This window comes from Helianthus annuus, chromosome 17 (genome assembly GCF_002127325.2).
Source record: "Helianthus annuus cultivar XRQ/B chromosome 17, HanXRQr2.0-SUNRISE, whole genome shotgun sequence".
NCBI lineage: Eukaryota > Viridiplantae > Streptophyta > Magnoliopsida > Asterales > Asteraceae > Helianthus > Helianthus annuus.
The window spans coordinates 117,514,282-117,538,376 of record NC_035449.2 but is presented as its reverse complement, the minus strand read 5'-3'; the positions used below and the strand labels follow the sequence as shown (position 1 = coordinate 117,538,376).

Sequence of the window (24,095 nt, the reverse complement as noted above, 5' to 3'; positions counted from 1 at the left end):
CGACGCCGAATTTGACGAAGAAACGTACGTCGTACGAGAGGAGGAACGTCCCTCGGGCTAGGACAAATCAAAAAAGGAAGCGGCTACAAAGAAAAAAATGAAAAGGGGGGCGATTCGAAGATGGAGGCGTTTATGGCCTAATTCAAAGCGTACACGGAGGTCACGACCCAAAAGGCAAAGACGAAGGAACGCGTGATGGAAGAAAAGGTTCGGGTGAATAATGAAAAAAACTAACTAAAAGAATGGGACATAATGGCGGCCGACGTTGAAAATTATCCCGAAGAAAAACGAGCTACTTTAAAAAAATGCAAGAAAGAATCATGAAAAAGTATGAAAGTTCTTAGGATTTTTATTTTTTTCGTTTATTTTTTTAAAACTTATGTAATGTTTGGTTTTTTAATATTAATGAATTTATTTTTATATCTTATTTAATAAATGTTAAAAAAGTAGATGAAGTTAAAAAATAAAGAGTTAAATGCCATTTTAGTCCCTGTGGTTTGGGCTATTTTGTCAGTTTAGTCCAAAGGTTTCATTTTTAACCTGTGGGTCCAAAAAGGTTTCACAGTTGCCCTTTTATTCCACTGGGTTAATTTCATCCATTTTTTATATTAACCAGAAGGCCAATCCGGTCATTTTATATAGCTGAATTGCCCTTTTAGTTAACAGAATTACATACAAAATGACCAAATTGGCCTTCTCGTTAACAGAAAAAATGGATGAAGTTAACCAAGTGGACTAAAATGGCAACTATGAAACCTTTTTTGACCCACATGTTAAAAATGAAACCTTTGGACTAAATTGGCAAAATGACCCAAACCACAAGGACTAAAATGGCATTTAACTCTTATTAAATAAATAAAGTTGGTGGGGTAGGCTCATTCTTCATTTCCAGTGTTTCTACCTTAAAGAGGCATCCTCCAAAAACTATGACGTGACGCCTACATGACGAATCATCCTCCAAGGAATGACCCTCTACCATACCGCATAGCCATAAATTTCAGTAACAAAACATGATTTGGCGTGATCTTGGCTACGTGGAATCATCGATGGAGGTTGGTGATTGCTGAAAGTAAGAGACAAAAATGTTGAATTAATAAATTTGTTTTTAAAAATGTCAACGTTTTAAAAATATATATTTTTTTATTATTTCCCCAAACAAAGGTAAATATATGAGTTAAATGCTTGGTTGGTCCCTGTGGTTTGCAAAAATTGCAGACTTGTTCCTAGTGGTTTACTAATTACATGCGTGGTACCAAAACTTGTCAAAAATGAACTCGGTTGGTCCCCAGCCCTAACATCAGTTAAATATCTCTGTTAAAACACCCCATGTGCTTGGCACATGAGGGTAATTTGGTCATTTCAGCATTGGGCCCACCTTCCTACTCATCTTTTTCACTCAAACCTACCTGCATTCACCATCCATCATCCATCACTGCCACCTCACACCTCACTTCTTCTCCTTCCACTCAAACCACCACCATCATTACCAGGCGAGGATGATGATGAATCAGAGAAGATGATAGATGAAGGTCACGGCGGCGACGAAGGTGATGTATTCTCCAGCGAGGATCATTCTCCGGCGAGGATGATGATGATTTTCGAGGATCATGGTGACTGATGTCGATGATGATGAAGACACAGTGATGATGCTCGACTGTACCGACGACGGCCGACAAAGCCATCCACATCGTTTTTGACTGATGTCGATGTCGATGATGATGAAGTCACTTTAACAAAAATCACACAACGTTGTCGGAATCTAGGCAGACTACTTTTAATTTGTTTGTTGTGTGTGTGAAATTGGGGTTTTATAAGCCTTTTAGGAATTAAATAAACACTTTTTTTACTTGAATAAAGTAAACACTTGCTGATTAACGAGATCCAAGCTTTGAGCGAGGGAATTTGAAGCTGAATCAATGCTAATTTGGTTGTTAATGTGGGCTGGTAATGATGGTGGTGGTTTGAGTGGAAGGAGAAGAATTGAGGTGGGAGGTGGTGGTGGGGATGATGGATGGTGAATGCAGGTGGGTTTGAGTGAAGAAGATGAGCAGGATAGTGGGCCTAATGCTGAAATGATCAAATTACCCTCATATGCCAAGCACATGGGGTGTTTTAACAGAGATATTTAACTGATGTTAGGGCTGGGGACCAACCGAGTTCATTTTTGACAAGTTTTGGTACCACGCGTGTAATTAGTAAACCACTAGAACCAAGTCTGTAATTTTTGCAAACCACAGGGACTAACCAGTACATTTAACTCTAAATATATTGAACTAGGTTAGTTCCCCGTGTGTTACACGGGTTGAACAATTTAAACTATATAATAAATATTTCTTGTAAATGCAAATCAAAGACGGAGACATTTATATATATTTAATAAATAATGAAACTAATAATAATAGTAAAAAAATCTCATACATGTGTACACAGTCGTCTGTAAGAATTCATTTACCCTGTTTGAGCTCGAAAAAATATGTTCTTTCGTAATGTTTTAATATTATAATTTAATTTTAAAATAAAATGGGTATTGGGCTCAGTAAGAGCATGTTTGGTTATGCTTTTTGAAACAACTTATAGACTTATTGGGGTTTTGGAAAAATCAGTATGGAGTGACTTATTGACTTATTGGTTTTTTCCTCTCACATACACTCATATTGTCAAACATCATTTTGTAGATTATGACTTTTCAAAAAGCCAATAAGTCAATAAATTTTTTCAGAAAGCTTAGCCAAACATGCCCTAAAGCTAATGCCAATGGGTATTAGGCTCACTAAGAGCATGTTTGGTATGCTATTTTAAAAAAATTAACATAATATCGGGTTTTTTTTTTATAAAAACACGTGTCCCTCGAAATCACATACCCTGTGCGGTGGTCCTTCCCGCACACCCTTATCACCGCCCATGCATGTGTATACTCATTTAAGTAATCGAGATACATTTGATGATATCCTATATTTTTTTTTGTATTCAATTAACATTTTTCTATTTAGTATTATTTGCAATTATTAACATTTTTCTAAATGTATATATAGAGTATGGATGTTACTGAATTTTTGAAGAATAATTTTTAATTTTGATATATATATATATTCAAACTTATAATTATATAATGTAGTCATGAATTTTAATAAAATCCAAAAAAGCGTGAATCCCTTTTCAAATTTCAAAGGGTTATAATTATCAGATAAACATTTTTCTATTTAATATTATCTACAAATTAGAAGATAAATTATTAGAAAATAAATATGAAAGAAAGGCGGGAAAACCCAAAAATAGGTACATCCAATGAATGACACGTGTCACACATTGGTTTACTTTATTATATGTATAGATTTTATGTGCCAGAATTTTTTTTGTTCATGTTAAATAATAAATAATTATTATCAACTTTTATAATACATAATTAACGTAATAAGGCATAAAGTAAAGAAAAAAATGGACTCATGGCATATTATATTATTTCCATAATAGTTTTCCAAAAGCAAAAAGATATATGTCGGTGGTATAATCTTGACTATATATTTGCTTTCAAATAATATGCTTTTCTTAAGCAAAATGTTTTCCACATTTTGGTTTAAGTACGTTACAATTAAACGATTGCTAATATAGAATGTTTATTTATTAAAATAATAACTATATTAAATTATATATTTAACTCTAAGGGTATGTTTGGCATGGAGCTTTTAGAAGTTTCAAGCTTTAAGGTTTTAAGAAAAAGCTCCTACTCAATAAAAAACCTTGTTTGATTGAAGAGGCTTGAAGCTTTTAGGTTAAAAGCTTGAAGCTTTTGGTTGAACGCTCCTACTAGTAGCGTTTAGAAGGAGCTACAAGCTTTTAGGGAATAAATGACTATTTTAACCTCTAAATATAATTAACTTTTTAATACACTAACTTTTAAATTTTTTAGTTATGACTATTTTAGTCAGTTTATACATTTTATTAAAAGCTCCAGCTACTCTACCTAACACAAAATATATCTAAAAATCTACAGCTACTAGCTATCAGCTACAGCTTACAGCTAACAGCTTCTAACCATCAGCTAGCAGCTTCCAGCCACCAGCTACTTTTGCCAAACATACCCTAAAGCTGGAACAAACAGTCATTTATATAAAAAAAATTTAACTTTTTTACTTTTATAGAATAAATATTGAGTGATTTTGGCTTTTAAATCTCATTGATAACACGAAATTGGCCATATAAGATAAATACAAAACGTGGATCTTTTTTTGAAACGTAAACTTCATTAAACAACACCGAACCCGAAAACCGGGACGGCAAAAACAAAACAAAACGACTACATATTCACAAATTTACACCAATCCTTCCAATCTAACTTGCCATTCTTGGCCCTATGTTTGAACCAAAAGAAACTGACCACCCTAACTTCGCTAAAGAGCTCGTCAACACTACTCCTCTTACCATTGAATCTCTGATTATTTCTGGCTTTCCACAGAACCCAACAAGCCGAGATCACAATGCCATGTAAAACCTTTCTTTCCGCGGACGACCTGACACCCAACTTGTGGATTTCGATCAAGTCTCTAAAAGAAAAGACGAAAAAATTCGAGATCCGGCACCAAAAGCTGATCTTTTCCCATAAACCCAAAGCCAGCGGACACGCGGCAAAACGGTGATCAACAGAGTCGAGACCAGCATTACAAAAACTACACAAGTCGTCTATCACCACCACACCCCTCTTTGAAAGCGCTTCGACCGTCGGGATCTTATCCATATCCGCACGCCACGCAAGGATGTTACATTTTTGGGGAACCCCACTTACACCAATCCATGACGTAATTAATTGATACCAGCTATTTTCATGTCATTAAAAGTCGACTAATATCGTATAAATTACATTTTTATAAATATTGCAATTAAATGTATTTCACCTTTAAAGTTTTTATAAGGAAACTTAAAATTTATGAATAAAATTAGATTCGTTAAATAAGTGTATAAGAGACATAGTAAACCTTGAACAATGGGGTGGTGGTCAATTGACAAAGGCAAAACTTTTAAAAAATCTAGGTTAGAAAGAAGAAAATCTTGGATTCAAGTCCCACAAACTACAGAGGATTGAAGAAATTATCTGTTAAAAAAAAAAAGACACAGTCAACCTTGCCGTTTAGCTATATTCTCTAGTTTTTATGTCATTAAAAAATTTAATGATTGTAATGTTGGATTGTGAGTTAATATTAAAAGAATTAGGTATCGTAGCTGGCGTATATTTTTCTTTTTATATGTATATGTGATGATCGTGGCTACATTTGTGCACAAGATCGGTAGATGCTTACGTATATTATCATGTATAATAATAATAATCATAAGGGTTAAGTTTGTAGATGCCATTTGTGCATCTCAATCTATCATTATTTCAATTGGATTAGGACCTCTTGATCCAAATTTCTAGTCACTAGTGGAGGTACCCTATTAAGTTAGGGATATCTAATTTTTTTTATTATGTAATCATACAATAATAATAAAAATTCTAATAAAAAATAATAAATAAAATAAAACAAATATATAATAGATTTGTCCTCTAATTGTTTTAATAGCTTGAAATCGTTTCATTACAACGTTGTCTTTTACTTTATCAAAAGTTTCTTTTTCGACCACACGAGCCATAACATTGTTCAAATATTCCGGGTCAATTCGAGATTGTTTTTTAGATTGTGATTTCATCTTCACTTCAAGGAATCAACATTCAACTTCAAAGAATTCAAGTACATAGTTTAACAAGAAAACTATAACTTTTTGTAAAATTTAACTTATCTAAACACAAAACCCTAACCAATCTACAAACAACAATACTACATAAATAATAACAACAAACAAAAAATCAAAAGACAAGAAATACTCATCAAACACGCAGGTCAACCGCCGGTCAATGGAGCAGCAGTAGGGACGCTGGGACGATCGCAGTTCACTGTGACGTTTTGTTTCCAACTTTGCCGCTCATACACAAAATGATATTTTATTGTTTTGGGGCTTGGGCTAAGTTTATCAATTGGGACTCTTTCAATTATATTATTCTTAATTTGAGTTAACTCTGTTATTTTGGGCTTAATTATTATAATAGTTTGTGTTGTAAAACGTTTTGGCTTATAAAAATTTTGAATTTTAATAAATTTAAGTATCCTATTTTTTAGGGTTATTACTGTATTTGTTCAAGTGTATTCTTTATATAAAACAAAAAAAAAATATTAAAAACTTTACACTACGAAAACAGGATTGAACCGTAAACTCTGCTACACCTCCTTACAATATACCTCCGCCCATGTGGATGGTTATGCTCCAACATTAAAAATCTCATCTCATTTGGATTTTTAATATTTTATATTAAATATTGAGTAAACAGCCATTTTGGTCCATGTGGTTTGGACAGTTTTGCCATTTTAGTCCAAATCTCAAACTTTTTAAATCTGGGTCCCTGTGGTTTGCATTTTGTTGCCATTATAGTCCAAAAAATGAAATCAGGTAGATTCCCCAAACTAAACCCTGATTTTTGTCCTTTTCCCCAGGGGTATTTTAGTCATTATAGTTTTATTATAACTCATTATTAATTAAAAATAAAAAAAACTAAATAAATCAGTTGTCATCTTTCCCAAATGAACATAAACACTAATTCCACAAATGTAGAGGTCTCCACCACCGCCACCTCCCCCTCCCTTCTTACCACCGCCACCATTACCTCCTCACCACAGCCGCCACCACACTTTTGGGTGTGGTTTCAGGAGTCAAGATGTTGAAGCTCGGAACATGAAATTGGGTTGCTGATGTTTGCTTGGGAGGTTGAAGATGATTATGTAATTTAGGAACTGATAGGCGTATTTATATTTAGGGGGTTTTTTAATTAAGAAATTGGTTTAATGAAAATTAAATGGACAAAACTACCCCTGCAGATAAAGACAAAAAAGTGATGTTGGAACAGTAAAAAATGAGAGTTTTTGAGTTTTGTACTAAAATGGCAACAAAATGCAAACCACAAGGACCCAGATTTAAAAAGTTTGAGATTTGGACTAAAATGGCAAAACTGCTTAAACCACAGAGACCAAAATGGCAGTTTACTCTGAAAAAAATATAAGACTTGGTTTGATGTAATAAATAGGCTACAAGTTATATTAACCTTTTGGAAATCAAAGTTTCCTTCATGGACAGTTAGGGGTTGTTTGGCAACATCTGAATGGTTAAGTGCTGAACCAATAAGAGGTATGAACTATTAAGTGTTGAATCAGTAAGAGGTCTGAACCATTAAGAGCCTGTATAATGCTTAACCTTTCAGAGGCAAATGTCTGACCAATATAGATTAGAGGTCTTAACCATTCAGACTCTGTATAAATCTTAACCATTCAGAGGCAAATGTCTGAACCATTCAAACATCTGCTCGTGAAACAAACAGTCTGAACCCATTAAGTACTAAACTAGTATGAGGTCTGAACCATTAGACATAACATACATTCTTTTATTAGGTCATTGCCTTGTCTTCTGAGTTATAATCCTAAATTTTAACCTTACATGACTACCTTTTCAGTTAAGTATGAAATGGGATGATATATTCCCAGGCCTTTTCCTTATCATTCATCATTCGCTTTTTTATCATTAACTTACATTTATTCGGTATTATATTTGAATTCCTTAATATTTTTTGGATGTTTGTATTAGTATAACCGGAAATCATGCATATATTATAGGAGTTGATTATGTACAAATTAATGTGATTAATTCCTTCCTTGTATATTGTATATGGTATCCCTATTTATGGGGATCTTGTTAATGAGATGAGATACGAATTATCATTGAACCATAATAAGTTTTACGGTATCAGAGCTAAGCTCTGAAAAACCCTAGCCGTCGCATTCATTTTTATCCGGTCAACCTTCTGTTTCGACAGCCATGACCGGCAACCAACCTCCTCCTCCACCCCCTACCCCCGATAAACCACAGCCCCTACATCCGGCCTACACTATAACAAATATCCAGTACTTGATGGCACGACAGTCTCTTATGCCTCGTGGGTCAAGTTATTCAAACTTCATGCCAAGGCATACAAAGTTCTGGATCATATTGATGGTTCGGATCCTCCCGCGAAAACCGATGATAACCATGACACCTGGTTCGAGATTGATGCGCTTGTCCTTCAATGGATATATGCGACTGTCTCGGATAAACTAGTTGTTCGCATTCTCGACAATGATGGTACCGCTCGTTTGGCGTGGGTGAAGCTTGAAAATCAGTTTCTTAATAACAAGGGGTCGCGTGCCACCACTCTCGAACACGAGTTCACTACTTTGACCCTCGGGTCATGTTCTTCCTTGGAAGAATACTGTCAAAAATTGAAAGAAATCGCGGACCAGTTGGGTGATGTTGGTTTCCCAGTTAGTGAGGCACGGTTGGTGATGCAATTGGTCTGTGGTCTTCCCACTGAATACGACGTCACCGCGGCCATCATCAACCAAACAAACCCCACATGGGATGATGCGTGTACTAGTTTGCAGAAAGAGCAACAAAGGCAACAGGCCCGCCTAAACCAAAGCCAATCCGTCCTTGTTTCCCAGAACCCATCATCCGCCCAAACTGTAACCAACCAACCAAATCCACCCAATAACCCTCCCACGGACAATAACCGCTACCCGGCTCAACCTTATGACAACACCCGTTACCGTGGTCGTGGCTGAGGCTATCGTGGCCGAGGACGCAGTCGCTCATCCCGTAACCCATCTCAACAATACTGGTACAACACCCAACCCAACCCCTACGGCTCCCCCTATCCGAATCAGCCTGCCTACAACCAGCCCACTACCCCGGCCCATTACAACACCTGGACCCCCCCCCTCCGACTCCTTACCCATCCCAAGCTTGGGCTCCTACTCAACCTCCTAACCCATTACAACAACGATACAACCAAGCCCATTTAGCCTACCAGCAAGCCCAATATCCTGCCTCAGCCCAACCGCAACCAAACCCCTTCCCTTCGGCTCAACAGCCCGCCACCTTTCCCGACCAAAATGCCCTTAACGTACTCAGCCCAACCGACCTAGGCACTGCTCTTTCACTAATGCAGGTACAAGAATTTCCGGATCAGACTTGGAACATGGATACAGGGGCATCTTCTCACATCACGGATCCGGCAATACCACTCATACCGTTTCAACCAAAACCTACCATTTAAATAATGTCCTTCACTCACCCACAGTCATAAAAGACCTTTTATCTGTTCGTAAATTTACCCGTGATAATCAGGTTAGCATTGAATTTGATCCTTTTGGCTTTTATTTGAAGGATCTCAAGACGGGCACCTTCCTTTCACGCCATGATAGCACGGGGGACCTTTATCCATTTACACCACATTCCTTTGCTCTTGTCGCTGCTTCTCAAGAAGCTCCTTGGCATAATCGGCTAGGTCATCCAGGAGCCACTATTTTAAATTTTCTTTCAAACAATAAGTTTATTTCTTGTAATAAGACTCATGGTTCTTTTGTTTGCTCTTCGTGTCAAATTGCCAACAGTCAACGTTTGCCTTTTAATAATTCTGTTTCTGTTACGTTTGCTCCATTTGATATAATACACTGTGACCTGTGGACTTCCCCTGTCTATAGCAAATCTGGTTATAAATATTACATGGTTCTCATAGATAATTTCACACAGTATGTTTGGGTTTACCCTCTCAAGTTTAAATCCGAAACATTAAGTTCATTTGAAGGGATATCTATATAATCCGATCGATTGCGTAAAGCCCGCGGTAGTAGCGGATTTGCCTCTTCCTCAGAGAAAGACGATCAAAAAATTCCCAACCATGGTCCTTGCGGACGTTTTCGGGATGCCGCTAATAACCAACGAATGGCAAGTGCTTTTCCTTGTGTGGATCCTATTTCAATGGGAACTTGATGGAATGGCCTTTTTCTTTATTATTTATCGTAAATGAGTGAAGCATTACACATAGTATGATTGATATTCAAATATTTCTTCTTAGAGCGTATTGATTTGACCCCATAAGCGGGATTTGCGATCCCAGGTAAGATCGGTCCAGGAAACACATCCACACACAATTTAATTGCCTAATTAAAACGTTTCAATGTGACCTGGGTGGAGAGTTTGACAATCATCAGTTCAAGAATTTCGCCTCCGACACAGGCATGGTTCTTCATTTCTCATGCCCTCAAACGTCACCACAAAACGACAAAGCCGAAAGGATGCTACGCCGTCCCAACAACATCATTCGGGCTCTCCTTGTCCACGCCCACTTACCACCCATTTTTTGGGTGGAAGCCCTTCATCTTTCCGCTTACCTCCACAACATTCTACCCACCGCCAAACTTAATCACCTTACACCCGCTTATGCCCTCTACCAACTTCATCCCACCTATGACCACTTACGCGTCTTTGGGTGCACTTGCTACCCAAATGCGTCCGCCACTCAACCACACAAACTTCTTCCCTGTTCCACCAAATGCATCTTTCTAGGTTACCCTTCAAATTTTCGGGGTTACCGATGCCTTGACCCACAAACCGGTCGAGTCCATATCTCCCGGCACGTAGTTTTCGACGAAGCTGACTTCCCCTACTCGTCCACCTCCCAACAGCCCTCTTATGACTTCCTGGAAACCGACAACTACCCTTTCGGCCCACTAGACACTACCTCTCACGGCCCAATCTAATCCACTCCCACCCCACCCCCTTCGGCCCAAACAAACCACAACCCGACACCACCCCACTCACCTCCAACACAATCGTCCCACTCACCCTTGTCCTCGGCCGCTACCACACCTACACCTTCTCCTAACTCATCACCACCCCCCACCAATAACCAACATCCCATGGTCACCTGTGCTAAGTCCGGCATCTCCAAACCAAACCCAAAATTTAATCTTAATACCTCCACCCCCACACACATCTCACCCATTCCCACATCCTACGCCAAAGCCTATTCGGATCCAAATTGGCACAAGGCAATGACCAATGAATTTAGTGCTTTGCAGGAAAACAAGACTTGTGAATTGGTACCGAAACCGGTCGGGCCATCTATTATTCGTTGCATGTGGTTGTTCAGGCATAAGTTCAAGTCTGATGGGTCTTTGGAAAGATATAAGGTCCGTTTAGTGGTGAACGGAAAATCTCAGACAGTGGGGATCGATTGTCATGACACTTTCAGTCCGGTTGTTAAACCGACCTCTATACGCACGGTTTTAAGTCTTGCAGTTTCTCGAAACTGGCCTATTCATCAATTGGATGTCAAGAATGCATTCCTTCATGGAAACTTGGAGGAAACCGTCTACATGCATCAACCTCCGGGTTTTGTGGACAAACAATTTCCTGATTTTGTCTGTCGCTTGCGTAAATCTTTATACGGCCTCAAGCAGGCCCCTCGGGCATGGTACAACAGATTCTCCACTTTTCTTCTAACTCGTGGTTTTCGGAGCAGCACATGTGACTCATCACTATTTATTTATCGAAGAGGGACTAGCATTGCCTACCTTCTTCTCTACGTGGATGACATTGTATTAACAGCATCAGATTCCACACTACCTTCTTCCTCGGCATTACTGCAATCAGGGACTCATCGGGTTTATTTTTATCACAATCCCAATACACGCGTGACATTCTACACTGTGCAAATATGACTGGATGTAAACCGTGTGCTACCCCATGCGACACTAACTCCAAACTTTCAGCCACTGATGGAGATCTAATAGAGGATGCCACCTTATACCGAAGCCTCGCCGGTGCTCTACAATACCTAACATTTACCAGACCAGACATAACGTATGTTGTTCAGCAAGTCTGCCTGTTTATGCATGCACCAAGGGAACCACATTTGGCGTTTCTCAAACGCATTCGGTATCTTCAGGGTACAATTACTCATGGGTTACGACTTTCAGCCTCATCCTCTACGGCATTGACTGCTTATTCAGACGCCGACTGGGGCGGCTGCCCTGACTCTCGTCGCTCCACTTCAGGGTATTGTGTTTTTTTGGGCAACAACCTAATCTCATGGTCATCCAAACGACAACCCACTATATCCAGATCAAGTGCCGAGGCCGAGTACCGTGGGGTTGCAAATGCCGTTGCCGAAGCAAGTTGGCTACGCAACCTTCTTTTAGAGCTTCACGTTCCCATCATCAAAGCCACTGTCGTGTATTGTGACAATGTCTCTGCCATCTATTTATCCGAAAACCCGGTCCAACATCAACGAACAAAACATGTGGAGTTAGACATTCATTTTTTTCCGGGAAAAAGTACAAATCGGCCACGTAAAAGTCCTTCACGTGCCATCCTCATCTCAATACACAGACATTTTTACTAAAGGTCTTCCGAGAACGTTGTTTGAAGATTTCAGATCCAGTTTGAGTGTCCGTTCCTACGACGCTCCAACTGCGGGGGACTATTAGTATAACCGGAAATCATGCATATATTATAGGAGTTGATTATGTACAAATTAATGTGATTAATTCCTTCCTTGTATATTGTATATGGTATCCCTATTTAAGGGGATCTTGTTAATGAGATGAGATACGAATTATCATTGAACCATAATAAGTTTTAGTTTGGATATTTGAATTATAAAGTTTTTTGTTTACATCCTTCGATGTTTTTCTGCGTTTGGCAATGAAAATAGGAAATATATCACACACATCAAAATTTGGTTACATGTTTTGTCAAATATTTCTTTCGGACATTTTAACGAACATTTGGTGTGCAAAGAGTTTAACTATGAATTATTAGACATTATCATGAAACATAAACAATCCATAAAGCTTAATTAACTTGCAAATTTAATAATTATCATGAAACATAAACAATTATATATCACAAAGGTATTTAATGAATTCAAAGTAGGCATCATAATTGACAATGAATAACAATTAAAGGAATTCAAACATAGAAAAAAAAACAATGTAATGGAATTCATACCTTCAATTTGGTTGAATGGATTGAAATTAAGGACCCCGTTGCTTAATTCCTAAATTTCATACACGAGACATCCTAGTTTAATGATTCATTATTGGTCGTTCATGTGGTTTCTTTGTATAGTGGCTTCAACAGCTTCAACTCATAGGTTTTGAACATAAGACACATATAGGGTCGGATATTATACTTGGGACCGAGATACCCGATATGATAAATAACCGAAACTGACCCTATATTTAAGGTATGTAAACCGGGTAAGATATTACGGCCGAGTCGGTTCTCGGGTCGGGTAACACTCAGGTCGGGTCGGGTCATAACAACTACTCACCCCTACCCTCGAAGTCTCAGGCCCTGTGCGGTGGTCCTCCCCACACACCCTCATCACCGCCACTGTTTAGAGATCTTAATTTCTTACTTCACCAAGCTTCTTAATTGCGAGATATTTCCCGGGTTGGAAAGTTGCTTCGAATAAGTAGTATGTCATAAATGATCCATTGGGAATAACCCAATGGTGTTGACGAGTTAGATAGTGTAGGATAAGTGGAGGTAATGAGTTCAATCCTAATGGTATGTGATGCAAGTTTAGCCATTAAAAAAAGTATGTCATAAACGTACGAATAAGTAGTATGTCATAAACGTACACTATCTGGACAGGGGCGGTTCTTAATAGGGTTGTGGCACAGCCACGGCCCAGGCAAGTTTTTCGGCCGTAGTGCTAATTTTCCACATTTCGATCGAATTTTTTTATATATACTATGTTTGGCCCGGGCTTGCCCGAGCTTCTTTTAGTGCCCGTGTCTTTCGGCCCTGGCACGTTCAACGAGCAAGATCCGAGATCCGCCACTGTATCTGGAAGAAATGCATGCTTCTACTAGCCTTCATATACCCACCCTGTGCACATTTTGCTTTTGATCTTATTTAAACAAATATTTGACCATTTAGATTCCTACTTAGGTCTTTGAAAACTTACATATTTTTTTGGCATCAACAAAAACCTTTTCAATGTCCTTAATAGATACCTTCAACAACATGTCTATTCAGGTATACTAATACTTGAACTTTAATGTCAACAATTACAACATTCCGGTGGCTCATAATTTGGTTTGGAGGAAGTGGTGGGTCGCCAGAGGTGTAAAGGAGTTAATTTGTGTTCGCTCAACGCATAGCAAGCTCTGTTTTTTAAATTTTAAGCTCGACTCATAAAATATTTGAATTAAGTTATTAATATAAATGTTTATGTAATTTATATGTTTATAAATTTATTTAAATTTTATATATAACATGATTCACATGTATAATATATTATGTGGTTTTTATGAAAAGTTGAAAACTATGTGTAATAATTAATATCTATTATATTAAATAATATTATTACATTTATTTAAATAATATGCTCGTTAAAAATGTGAGACTAATTAAGCTTGGTAAAAGAAGCTCATGCCCGTACTTGTTTTAACAAGTGAGCTGTAATTTAGACTCCAAATCCATCCCAGCTTGGTAAAAGAAGCTCATGATTGTCCAAGTATGTAGGTTGAAGGTGCGGGTATTAAACGTTACTTGCTGATTTTCCGAACGCAGGTTTCTAACCCTAGACAAGTCTGTAGGAATGATGCAAAGCCTACCGGTAAGAAACAAAAAAAAAAAAAATCTAATACCCAAGGGGAAAATGTAACCAGGTATTGGGTTCAAAAAGTTGCAGAAATCCAAATAGTCTGATAACAAGATCATACCAAAACACTCTGGTCCAATATGTTGACTAAATACGTTGTTTCTGAAATAATTAGAAAGAGTAATGGTTCATGGATGTACCTACACTTGAACTCCAAGCTCCAACAACAAGGTATGGTTAGAGATGTTAGCGACCGGGCCCGTAAACTGAATGGGACCTGAAAAAAATATGATTCATGAAATATAATAAAATTCAGGCTTTACATACTGTTTCATCACGTGTATTTGATTCTCGATCCACAAACACACGCTCATATGAGGGGAAGTATGTACCCGGACTAATATATCGGTTTTGGAGGGCCCACTCCTCTCGCTTCGATGCAAATTTCTTGAACGGTGCACCTTGAATTATTAGTATTTAGGGTTAGTAATTTATGGCAGATGAATGAATCCGAGGACGGGAAAGTAAAGCAAATTAAGAAACTCACCATCAAGCTCAACCATTGCCTTCTTTATCACAGGCTTGAATTTACCTGCAAAAATATGTGAATATCAAAACCTTATTACAAATATTTATTTATATGGAACGTCGGGACTCGGTATGCAGTTAAAACCCGTATAAGCTACAATATTTAAACGAAAAATTAAGGAGGGTGTTGGCTTACCATGTCTCCTCTCTACATCCATCAAAGACGTCAATGGAGTTCCTCCAACCGTCCATTCTGCAACCGGCGCGGCCAAACTCCCGACCTTCACATGTTATAACAAAAAAAAAAAAAAAAAAACTAATGTTTTATATCAAGTAGAGGTGGCAGTTTTACACTCATTTACTTATGAACGAGTTGATCCAAGCTATATATTTTACATCTAACGGGTCAAACAGGTAAGCGTAAAAGGGCATTGTTAGATGAGTAGAGACTAGATTCACCCTCCCTCACCCATTATATTATATATACTATATATATGGTATTTTGTCCCATCAACCACCTTTGGCCCCTCAACTTTGGCATTAACCAACTCTAGCCCCTCAACTTTAATAATGACATGTTTAGCCCCAAACTTTAGTAACAACATGTTTAGCCCTTTAACTAAAACAACTTTAGCCCCTCAACTTTAATAATAGCATGTTTAGCCCCTTAACCACATCAAACAACTTTAGCCCCTTAATAATAAACAACTATACTATTGTCCCTCAGCTTTAATAAATGACATGTTTAGCCCCTCAACTTTAATAATGACATGTTTAGCCCCTTAACTAACACAACTTTAGCCCCTCAACTTTAATAATGACATGTACACCTACTATTACCTACATTGGCAAGCATAAAAAAAAACATTTGCAGACACTGACCGATGATATTAATCCAGTTTTTCCACTCTGAAGTAGAGCCCCAGCACCATAACCCAACGCGTAGCAGTATGAAGAATCAAAGTTTGAGGGCAGACCACATCTTCCTTCATATCTGAGTATCAACATCCAGAATTATACTATCATCATATTTTTATATACATTAAAAAAATCAACTCAAAAACAAAACCCAGTACCCGAAAAAGTGGGATTGCCCTTTAAAATGCTGTGTATATTGACCTACTTGCTTCCTTTGCTCTAATTCAACTTCAACCATTTGAATAAGCATTTTCTCGGTTTCTATTTTGGCAACCTAAAGGTAAATTACATGTTCATATCAGAATCCCAAAATAATAAAACTAGTTAATCACAGTGATAAATATTAAATACCTGGACGTTTCCATGGGGATCTCTTTCAAGCAACAATTGATCTTGAATTGCTGAAGGAAGCAACTCAAAAAGCTGCAAAGACTGAGGAACAAGTTTCTGTTTCCAAAGTCCACTCTCGTCTACGGTTTCGTGAGCCAGAATTTCATTTAGTTCAGCAATAAGTTGTTGCACCTACATATAGTCCCAACTAGTGATTTTCCGGACAAACTAATGACATGACATTAAGGGCGTTAATAGGGTAGTGTTCGCGGGTTGGCAGGCCGAAACCCGACACAAGCCAGAAATCATGTAGAATGCATACACGACACAAGTTTTCACAGGTTGACATAAACAAGGCCTGTTTAACCTGTAATTTGCATTTTATTTTATTCTATTTTATTTTATTTTATTTTATTTTATTTTGCCTATGAATGCTCTATATACAAATTTACAACAAAATGTACAAATGTATAATACATTATGTTTAAACTATAAACTTGATTCTCGTTTCTCTTTTATCTTTTAGATTTTGGCATAAAATACTTAATCAGTTTAAGTTACTACACAAAACATATTTGTAATTAAATTAAAGAATAAACTAATCAACCCAAACACAACCCGTTTGGCCAAACGTGTTCGGGGGTTTTAACCGAAAATGACCCGAACCTTTTAGACTAAATCTAAACCTGTGAATTTTGTGTTAGGTTCTGTCGTGTTGGAAATTCACAGCCCTAAATATAACTATACACACATAGAAATAATTCCATTACAAGTAGGCATTAATGCCTTACCTCAGGAATGAAATCAATAAGTCCTTCAGGTATCAATATCACACCATAGTTATAACCAAGATCTGCTCGTTTACAAATTACATCTGCTATGTAATTTGTAACCTTTTTCAGTGTCAGCTTCTGAGCGGCAACCTACAGTAAGTTGAGATGACGAAAAAAAATTAGAGGTGACATAATAGGCAGCCATACATAAATAACAGGACAAGCGTGTTCAGTCCTGGCCATGTTATTCTGCTAGTTTTTTTTTTCATCTTCTTATGAGTTTCACAATAACCGATACACTAAATGTAAATTTTAAATCCATTATTTGTCATTAAAATAATAAATTGTAGCATTTAAAGTATTGAGTTGATTACAAAGGCGATGAAACGGATCATAAATTTTAAATGCTATCAAGTTACCACAATACCACCTCTCTCGTATAGTTTGTACCGAAATTTTAAAAGTTTTTATGATTCTTGTCATCGCGTTAATACTGTAACTCGGTAATCATTTATAAAACTCAAAGATAAAAAAAGGTGTTGGCGGCTAAAAATAACTCATTTGACCCGCAAGTTCTGAAGTGTTCTTTAGTCTTTTAGCCAGTTTGGACCCGTTTGCATATGTCGCTTCACCCAAAAAGATTTACAAAAAATCCCAAATTGACCGAATTTTTGTCCAACTTCTAGCAAAATTATCAGGGAAACCGTATGAATATGGTGCTACTGCACACGTGTCAGCTACCTCCTCTCCGATAAGAGTGATGTTTGGATGAGTTTGTAAAGCACACTCCAAAGTAATGTGGGAAGCAGCTCGCCCCATCAGCCTTACAACTGCATAAAAACTTTTCATCACCAACCATGCATGCTTTAAAGCTAGAATTGTACACATAGCATATTTTAATATAAAGCAGTATGCATTGGCCAGAAGAACATCTATTATTGTGTTCTTTAGTCAAAGGTTGACTAAAGTCAGGCAAACTATCATGTAACCGATGATGCTTGTAAGTTTAGTAAAGATCTTGGTTTATACATGTGCGCATCACGAGCGCATAATGCGCAAATCAGGTATTTTTAGCAAAGATCTTGGTTTTAAAAAGCACGCGTCACATGATAGTGTGATACAGTGATGAGATCGTATGGGACGATGCGATTTCATGATGCGCATATCACAAGATGTGGTCTGATGCAGCGTCTTATGCAGTTGACCAGTATTTGAACAAATTGGTTCATGATTGCAATCTAAAATTTTCAATTCTGATTGTACAATCTGACCATTGATTGAGCAACAGGTTTACATATTTGAACAAATTTGACCATTCATTGAACAAATATAACTGTAGATGATGAGAATATCTTACATTTTATTGTTTAAAGGTGAACAAGTTAATATTTTACCTGTAAATAACTTTTTAGTATTATTTTAGTGTTTACATATTTGAACAAATTTGACCATTGCACATCATGCATCGGCTTTCGGGACCAAAATGCATTGGATCGCCACACGACGTTAAAGCCAAGGTAAAGATAAAGGCCAATAAGCTTACAGTGATAATATTTTCCTGTTGAACGAGCATCTATCATAACATTTCCAATCTGTTCAGCATAGATCTGAAAAATTCGAATAGAAGGAACAATATTTATCATTTGTGAAAGCAAACAAAACATAAAGACCTCACTTCAAACACAGTTTGATCTCCAAAGTTCTATTTAGATTTTTTTCTAGAGTGAGATAGAGAAGCAAATGCTGTTTGGTTAATTCACATTTCTAACCATATGGTAATTGGTAAAATAGAAAAGCGCTGAAATTAAATGATGATTAAGAGACTTAAGGACATAACAGAAATTACCTTACACGCAGTGTCAAAACCAAAACTTGTAGGAACCTCTTTACATTTCAAGTCCCCGTCAATGGTCTTTGGGCATCCAATAACTCGAGTCTTCAAGTTCTTACTCCTGTGAGATGGAGTGATTAACAAAGACAACAAAACCATAACTTTCATATAACAGTACACCACTACATGCATCAAACTGCAAGCACTAAAAATACATTATCGTAAATAAGTCACCTAAAATATTCAGCAAGAAGGCAAGCATTTGTGTTTGAATCATCTCCACCAATAACAACAAGACCATCGAGATCAAGCTTGGCTGCTGTGTCTTCAGCTTGCTTAAACTGGAGAGATCCAGTGCATACACGACGTTGATCAGTATGTTTGCTTATTAATATTAACTATAAGTTCTTCATAAATCATAATCAGCAACAAGGTAACTGGGCGGTAAAATAAAATGAAAACCTGTTCTGGAGTCTCAATCTTGTCCCGCCCACTACAGATCATATCAAATCCTCCCTGATGCAGTGATCTAAGAGAGTTAGCAACTTGTAGAAATATTTAATACTATTAACTGCATAATAAGCATCTGAAAATATGATTTTTGATCCATTCAAATGCGAAATTAAATACTTCTGCACTCAGATAAGTCATTACATACATTTTCTCTGTAACATATGTATTATGTAAAGAAGCTAAAAATGCATGTGAACCAATATTGAATTAGCAACCTTTAGCTGTCAATGCAGTGAGACAACGGTTGAAAAATATTTAACCTATTTTGTATCAGTAACTACTAATGAACGGATAGACTATGCAAGGGTTATATATCTACTGTATTGCTGTTAGATGGCCAATTAGCCAGCAACCAGTTGACCAATAAATGAACCACGGCTAGCTTTTATTGTGAATTAGAGTAGGGCTGGGCTGCAAACGAACCGAATGTTCCATGAACAGTTTATGAACCGTTCGGCAGGAAGGTCGTTTGTGTTCGTTCGTTTAATAAATGAATGAACACGTACAAGACATTTCGTTCGTTTAGCTAAATGAGTGAACATGAACAGAGGGCACATTCGTTTATTTATGTTCGATAGTTTATTAGTGTATTTAATTTTTATATTTTATTTAATTACTTCAAAATTCTGACAAATAAAATATTTAATAAGTATCAGGGTATTGTATATTATGTTCATGAATGCTTTTTTGTGTTTGTTTATTTTCATTTATGTTCATTAACATTAGTTTGTGCTCATTTGTGTTTATGAACGTTCGTTTGCATTCGTTACTTTAAATTAACAAACGAACACGTTCATTTCCTTTTGCGAACGAACACGAACATAAAATCCTGTTCGGTAAGTCTTCATGAACAGTTCGTAAACAAATAAACACAAACAAGGTCTTGTTCGTGTTCATTCGGTTCGTTTACAAACCCTAAATTAGAGTACACACATATATCTAAAAATTGTATGTAACTAACTTTGTTGTGAAAAAGGAAACAATAATATGAACTTTGTATGAATGATGAAAAAGTTATTGTACTTCGCTCATTTTTCTAAATTTACTTTCCTTGTCTGATATTTAATATTTTCTAGTTCCTCAGGTATCGTAGATGTCATAATACAAGATTTTCAACTGTAAGAAAAGACAACATTTAACTCCACATGATTATCAGATAATGTGGATTCATCCGCTACGTTGCCAATGCAAGGCCTTAAAATTTGTGCAGAAGTAAAAGCTTATGTATACTGAACAATATTTGTACCTGATTTCTGTATGGATAAATATACTCTGGGGTTAAAACCACGTATTTTCCCTTCATGATCCCAGCCGGTCCACCCTTGAACCCATATAATGTACTTCCTTTGCATCGCTCCTGCAAGTAATCTACAATGGGTAGAGAAAACAAGTTGAGCACTTATTAAATTCAGATAACATATATATCTCTTAAAAATCAATGATGGAATACTAACCAAACATCCCAGATATAACATTGTGTCCTCCTGGAGCTTGTCCTCCTGACAAAACCACACCTATCTTCAACGCTGATCCGGGATCATTTGATTCGCTCGGCTGCAATGATGCTGATGGTTGTCCAAATAGGGATGGAAAAAGTTTTGCAATCTCATCTACACAAGTATAATCCAACAAAATGTTAACTAAAAATACTTCTTACAGAAGTTCTATATTCCAATCGGACTCGAAATTCACTAGAATCTCATATTCAGTTTCGAATTTCAAATCGTATTAGCAACCAATTCGAATATTCAAATTCAAATTAAAGATAGTTTTAATTTCATTAAAAATATGTAACTTTATAAACATGAAATTCTAAATCAATCTTATTAGGCTTCTAGTAAAAGCCCATCATCTTTTTCATATATGAATTTACGAACCTGGATGTTGCTACTAAATTTGAACTTTTCAATCATTTGACTAATCTATATTTCAAATGTTGCAGTTTGGATTTTAGTCATTTAACGTTTTATTAGTTTCAAATTCTTGTTTAAACAAGTTTTTAAAAGTCAAGAGGATACTGTAAGTTCACTACATTTTTTATAGTAACTCGTATCGAAATAACTCGAGTTCGAACCGAAATCAAATACTCGAATTTGACACGTTTTTTCGAATCGTTATCTAAACAAACTTCAAAAATCAGATGTACGATTCAAATAACTCGACAAACCAGAACTTCAAGTAGATCAAAGTTCTAGCCTCTAAATTTGCAAACCTATTTTCTCCTCATTCCAGATATTTACAAAAAGGAAAAACAAAAACAAACATAATTTGTGTCCCCTTATGCGAACTGATAGTGTAAAAAAAGAACGACCAAACGCAATTGAAGAACATCAAAAAATTCGGTGATTGAAAGTTGAAACAAAAAACACTAAAATTCCAAATATCATTCTTCTACGATCTCGTAGAACTAATTATCCTTCTACATGAAATAGAGGATCTAAACCTAACTACAAACTATATAGCAACTACCTTGAGTCTGAACAACAATAACACAACGTAATTCATCACACAAATCCAATAAAACTCTAAATATCTCCATCACTAACCAAGTATATAAACATCACCTTAAAACCGTCTTCACTTCCGCAGATCTAACATTATCATTCTATTTGATACAAACAAAAAAAACTAAATATAAATCTAACTACAAACTGCATAAATTCAATTAAAATATCCTAAACAGCAACCATCTAAACAACAACAATAACACACTACAATCCGTCATACAAATTCAACAAAACTCCACATATCTCCATCACTAATAACAGTCTTCAATCCCGTAGATCTAGCATCATCCATTTACATAACAAATCTAAATGTAACTACATATCACATAAATTTAAATAATAAAATAACTTAGGGGGTATTTGGGATTGCTTATTATGGTGACTATTGACTTTGTGAGGGGAAATTTCAATAAGTCACTCTGACTTATTAACTAACTTTTCCAAAAAGTTACCAAGTTGTTTTGAAAAGCTAAGCCAAACATGGCCTTAAACCACAACTATCTAAACAGCAACAATAACACAATATAATCCATCACTAATCGTGCATATACAAATCGTATACAAAAACCAGAACAACTATAGCAAATTATACCTGGATTTCCGGCAGCGGAGCTAGGAGGACCATCGACGACTTTGAACGGCGTTTGGAAAACGGACGGCAGAGCAAGCGGATGACCGAGACGGCTGTTCTGCACTTCGCTGTAGACTGAAGACACGCGGCTGATAGCCGGAGACTTTCTGACTGCTAGATCTCCGCCGTTGGATACCAGAGAAGGTGGTGCCATTGTGGATGAAGAGGATCGGAAGGAGATGAAAGCGGAAAAGTGGTTGTTTTGAGTGAGTGAGTGATATGAGTTGGAGTTGGTTGGAAAAGGGGGAAAATGTGTTTTGGAGTCTCCGTCAACAACGAAAATCTTGGGAGAATGGGAGGGTATCGTTTGGAATATTCTAGAGCTTGAAGGGTATGGTGTTTTTTCTTTTCTGTAACGGCCAACTAATAACATTGAAGCCCTATCCGACTAAGCTTATTGGCGAAAGGTCATCCATGTCCTACATACGCAGAGAGAGCCCGGCTATCTGGGTAAGTTTATTGGCGAAAGGTCATTCATGCCCTACGTACGCAGACAGCGCTGGTAACCAAGCCCGCCCATCAATTCAGAGAAAACCCTCCGTCGGTAACCAAGCCTGCCCATCAATTCAGAGGAAACCCTCCGTCCGAATGCCCACTGTGGTAAAACCTCTGGCCCACCTAAAATAAATTGCAAGAAAATTGCACCAAGTGAGACTCTAACTCATGACTTCCACATTAAAAGGTCATGAGATTACCTCCTCTTAAACCAATTGATCTAGGACTCATTAGCAAAGGGTATAGTGTTTTAAATGTGTTTTGAAGTCTCCGTCAACATTATATATAATAACACAGTAGGTCTTTCAGAACACCACAAACATTGTCGCTTTTCTGGCCGCTCTCTCCTTCAAAACCCTCTCTTAAGACACACACAGCAAGCCTTTCAGAACACCACCAACATTGTCGTTTTTCCTGTGAAAACCTATCACCCTATCTACACTGGGGGTGGTGGCGAGCTGGTGTTGGTGGCATTCATCACGAGAAAGACAAAGTACATAAGCGGGAGATGATGTTTTGTGGTGGTGAGCAACCAGCGACGATATGGGTATAAGAAGAAAGCTCGAGCATAAGAAAGGGTTTTGGACAAAGAGAGGTGGTGGCTCTAGGGTTCCGGTTGTTGGACCTAGCAACGACCACAACCGACGGTCCCGCGAGCCCAGTGGTGGTAGCGATTTGGGTTGATGTACAACGGTGGAAGTGTTCGGGTTTTGACAGAGGAGTGACGGAGTGACGACTGTCGTTTGTTGGCTTCGTATTCCGGCGAGGTGTTTTCCGATCTAGATCCCGACAATATTCCGGTAAGCGTCGATTCGATTGCATGTCCCATAATTATTTAAATCGATCTCTATTCTAGTGGTTGAAGTTGTTTAGGGTTACTCTAGAACTCCGACCAAAATCCGGTGAACAACGACGGTGGTTGTAACGATTAGTGCCGAAGATGACACAAACATAATCCGACGAGTATCATTGACGAGGTAAACTTTTAAAACCCTTACTTTTAGCAAACGTAGATGTTAACATTTGTGCCGGAATTGGTAAACAATGATGACTGTTA

General features: G+C 37.2%; 1 protein-coding gene across 1 annotated transcript; it reads right to left on the bottom strand.

The window, feature by feature from the left end:
- Positions 1-14,533: 14,533 nt before the first annotated feature.
- Positions 14,534-22,924, bottom strand: LOC110925931 (pyrophosphate--fructose 6-phosphate 1-phosphotransferase subunit beta). The gene is made up of 16 exons (XM_022169725.2): positions 22,505-22,924; positions 20,860-21,015; positions 20,652-20,773; positions 19,355-19,408; positions 19,127-19,233; positions 18,908-19,013; positions 18,605-18,668; positions 17,803-17,891; positions 17,080-17,211; positions 16,310-16,480; positions 16,117-16,232; positions 15,923-16,034; positions 15,237-15,321; positions 15,060-15,104; positions 14,905-14,973; positions 14,534-14,789 (listed from the first exon to the last, which is right to left on the bottom strand). The coding sequence occupies exons 1-16, from the start codon at positions 22,914-22,916 to the stop codon at positions 14,713-14,715; spliced, it is 1,917 nt and encodes a 638-aa protein (XP_022025417.2). The 5' UTR covers positions 22,917-22,924; the 3' UTR covers positions 14,534-14,712.
- Positions 22,925-24,095: the final 1,171 nt, after the last annotated feature.

Bases quoted from the DNA above. Each gene is read 5' to 3' on its own strand.
- LOC110925931 (XM_022169725.2), bottom strand. From the start codon at position 22,916: ATGTTATTAGTTGGCCGTTACAGAAAAGAAAAAACACCATACCCTTCA. The intron at 20,774-20,859 runs GTTAGTATTCCA...TACCCATTGTAG, and splicing joins TGTTATATCTGGGATGTTTG to ATTACTTGCAGGAGCGATGC. The intron at 19,409-20,651 runs GTACAAATATTG...TCACTGCATCAG, and splicing joins TTTATCCATACAGAAATCAG to GGAGGATTTGATATGATCTG.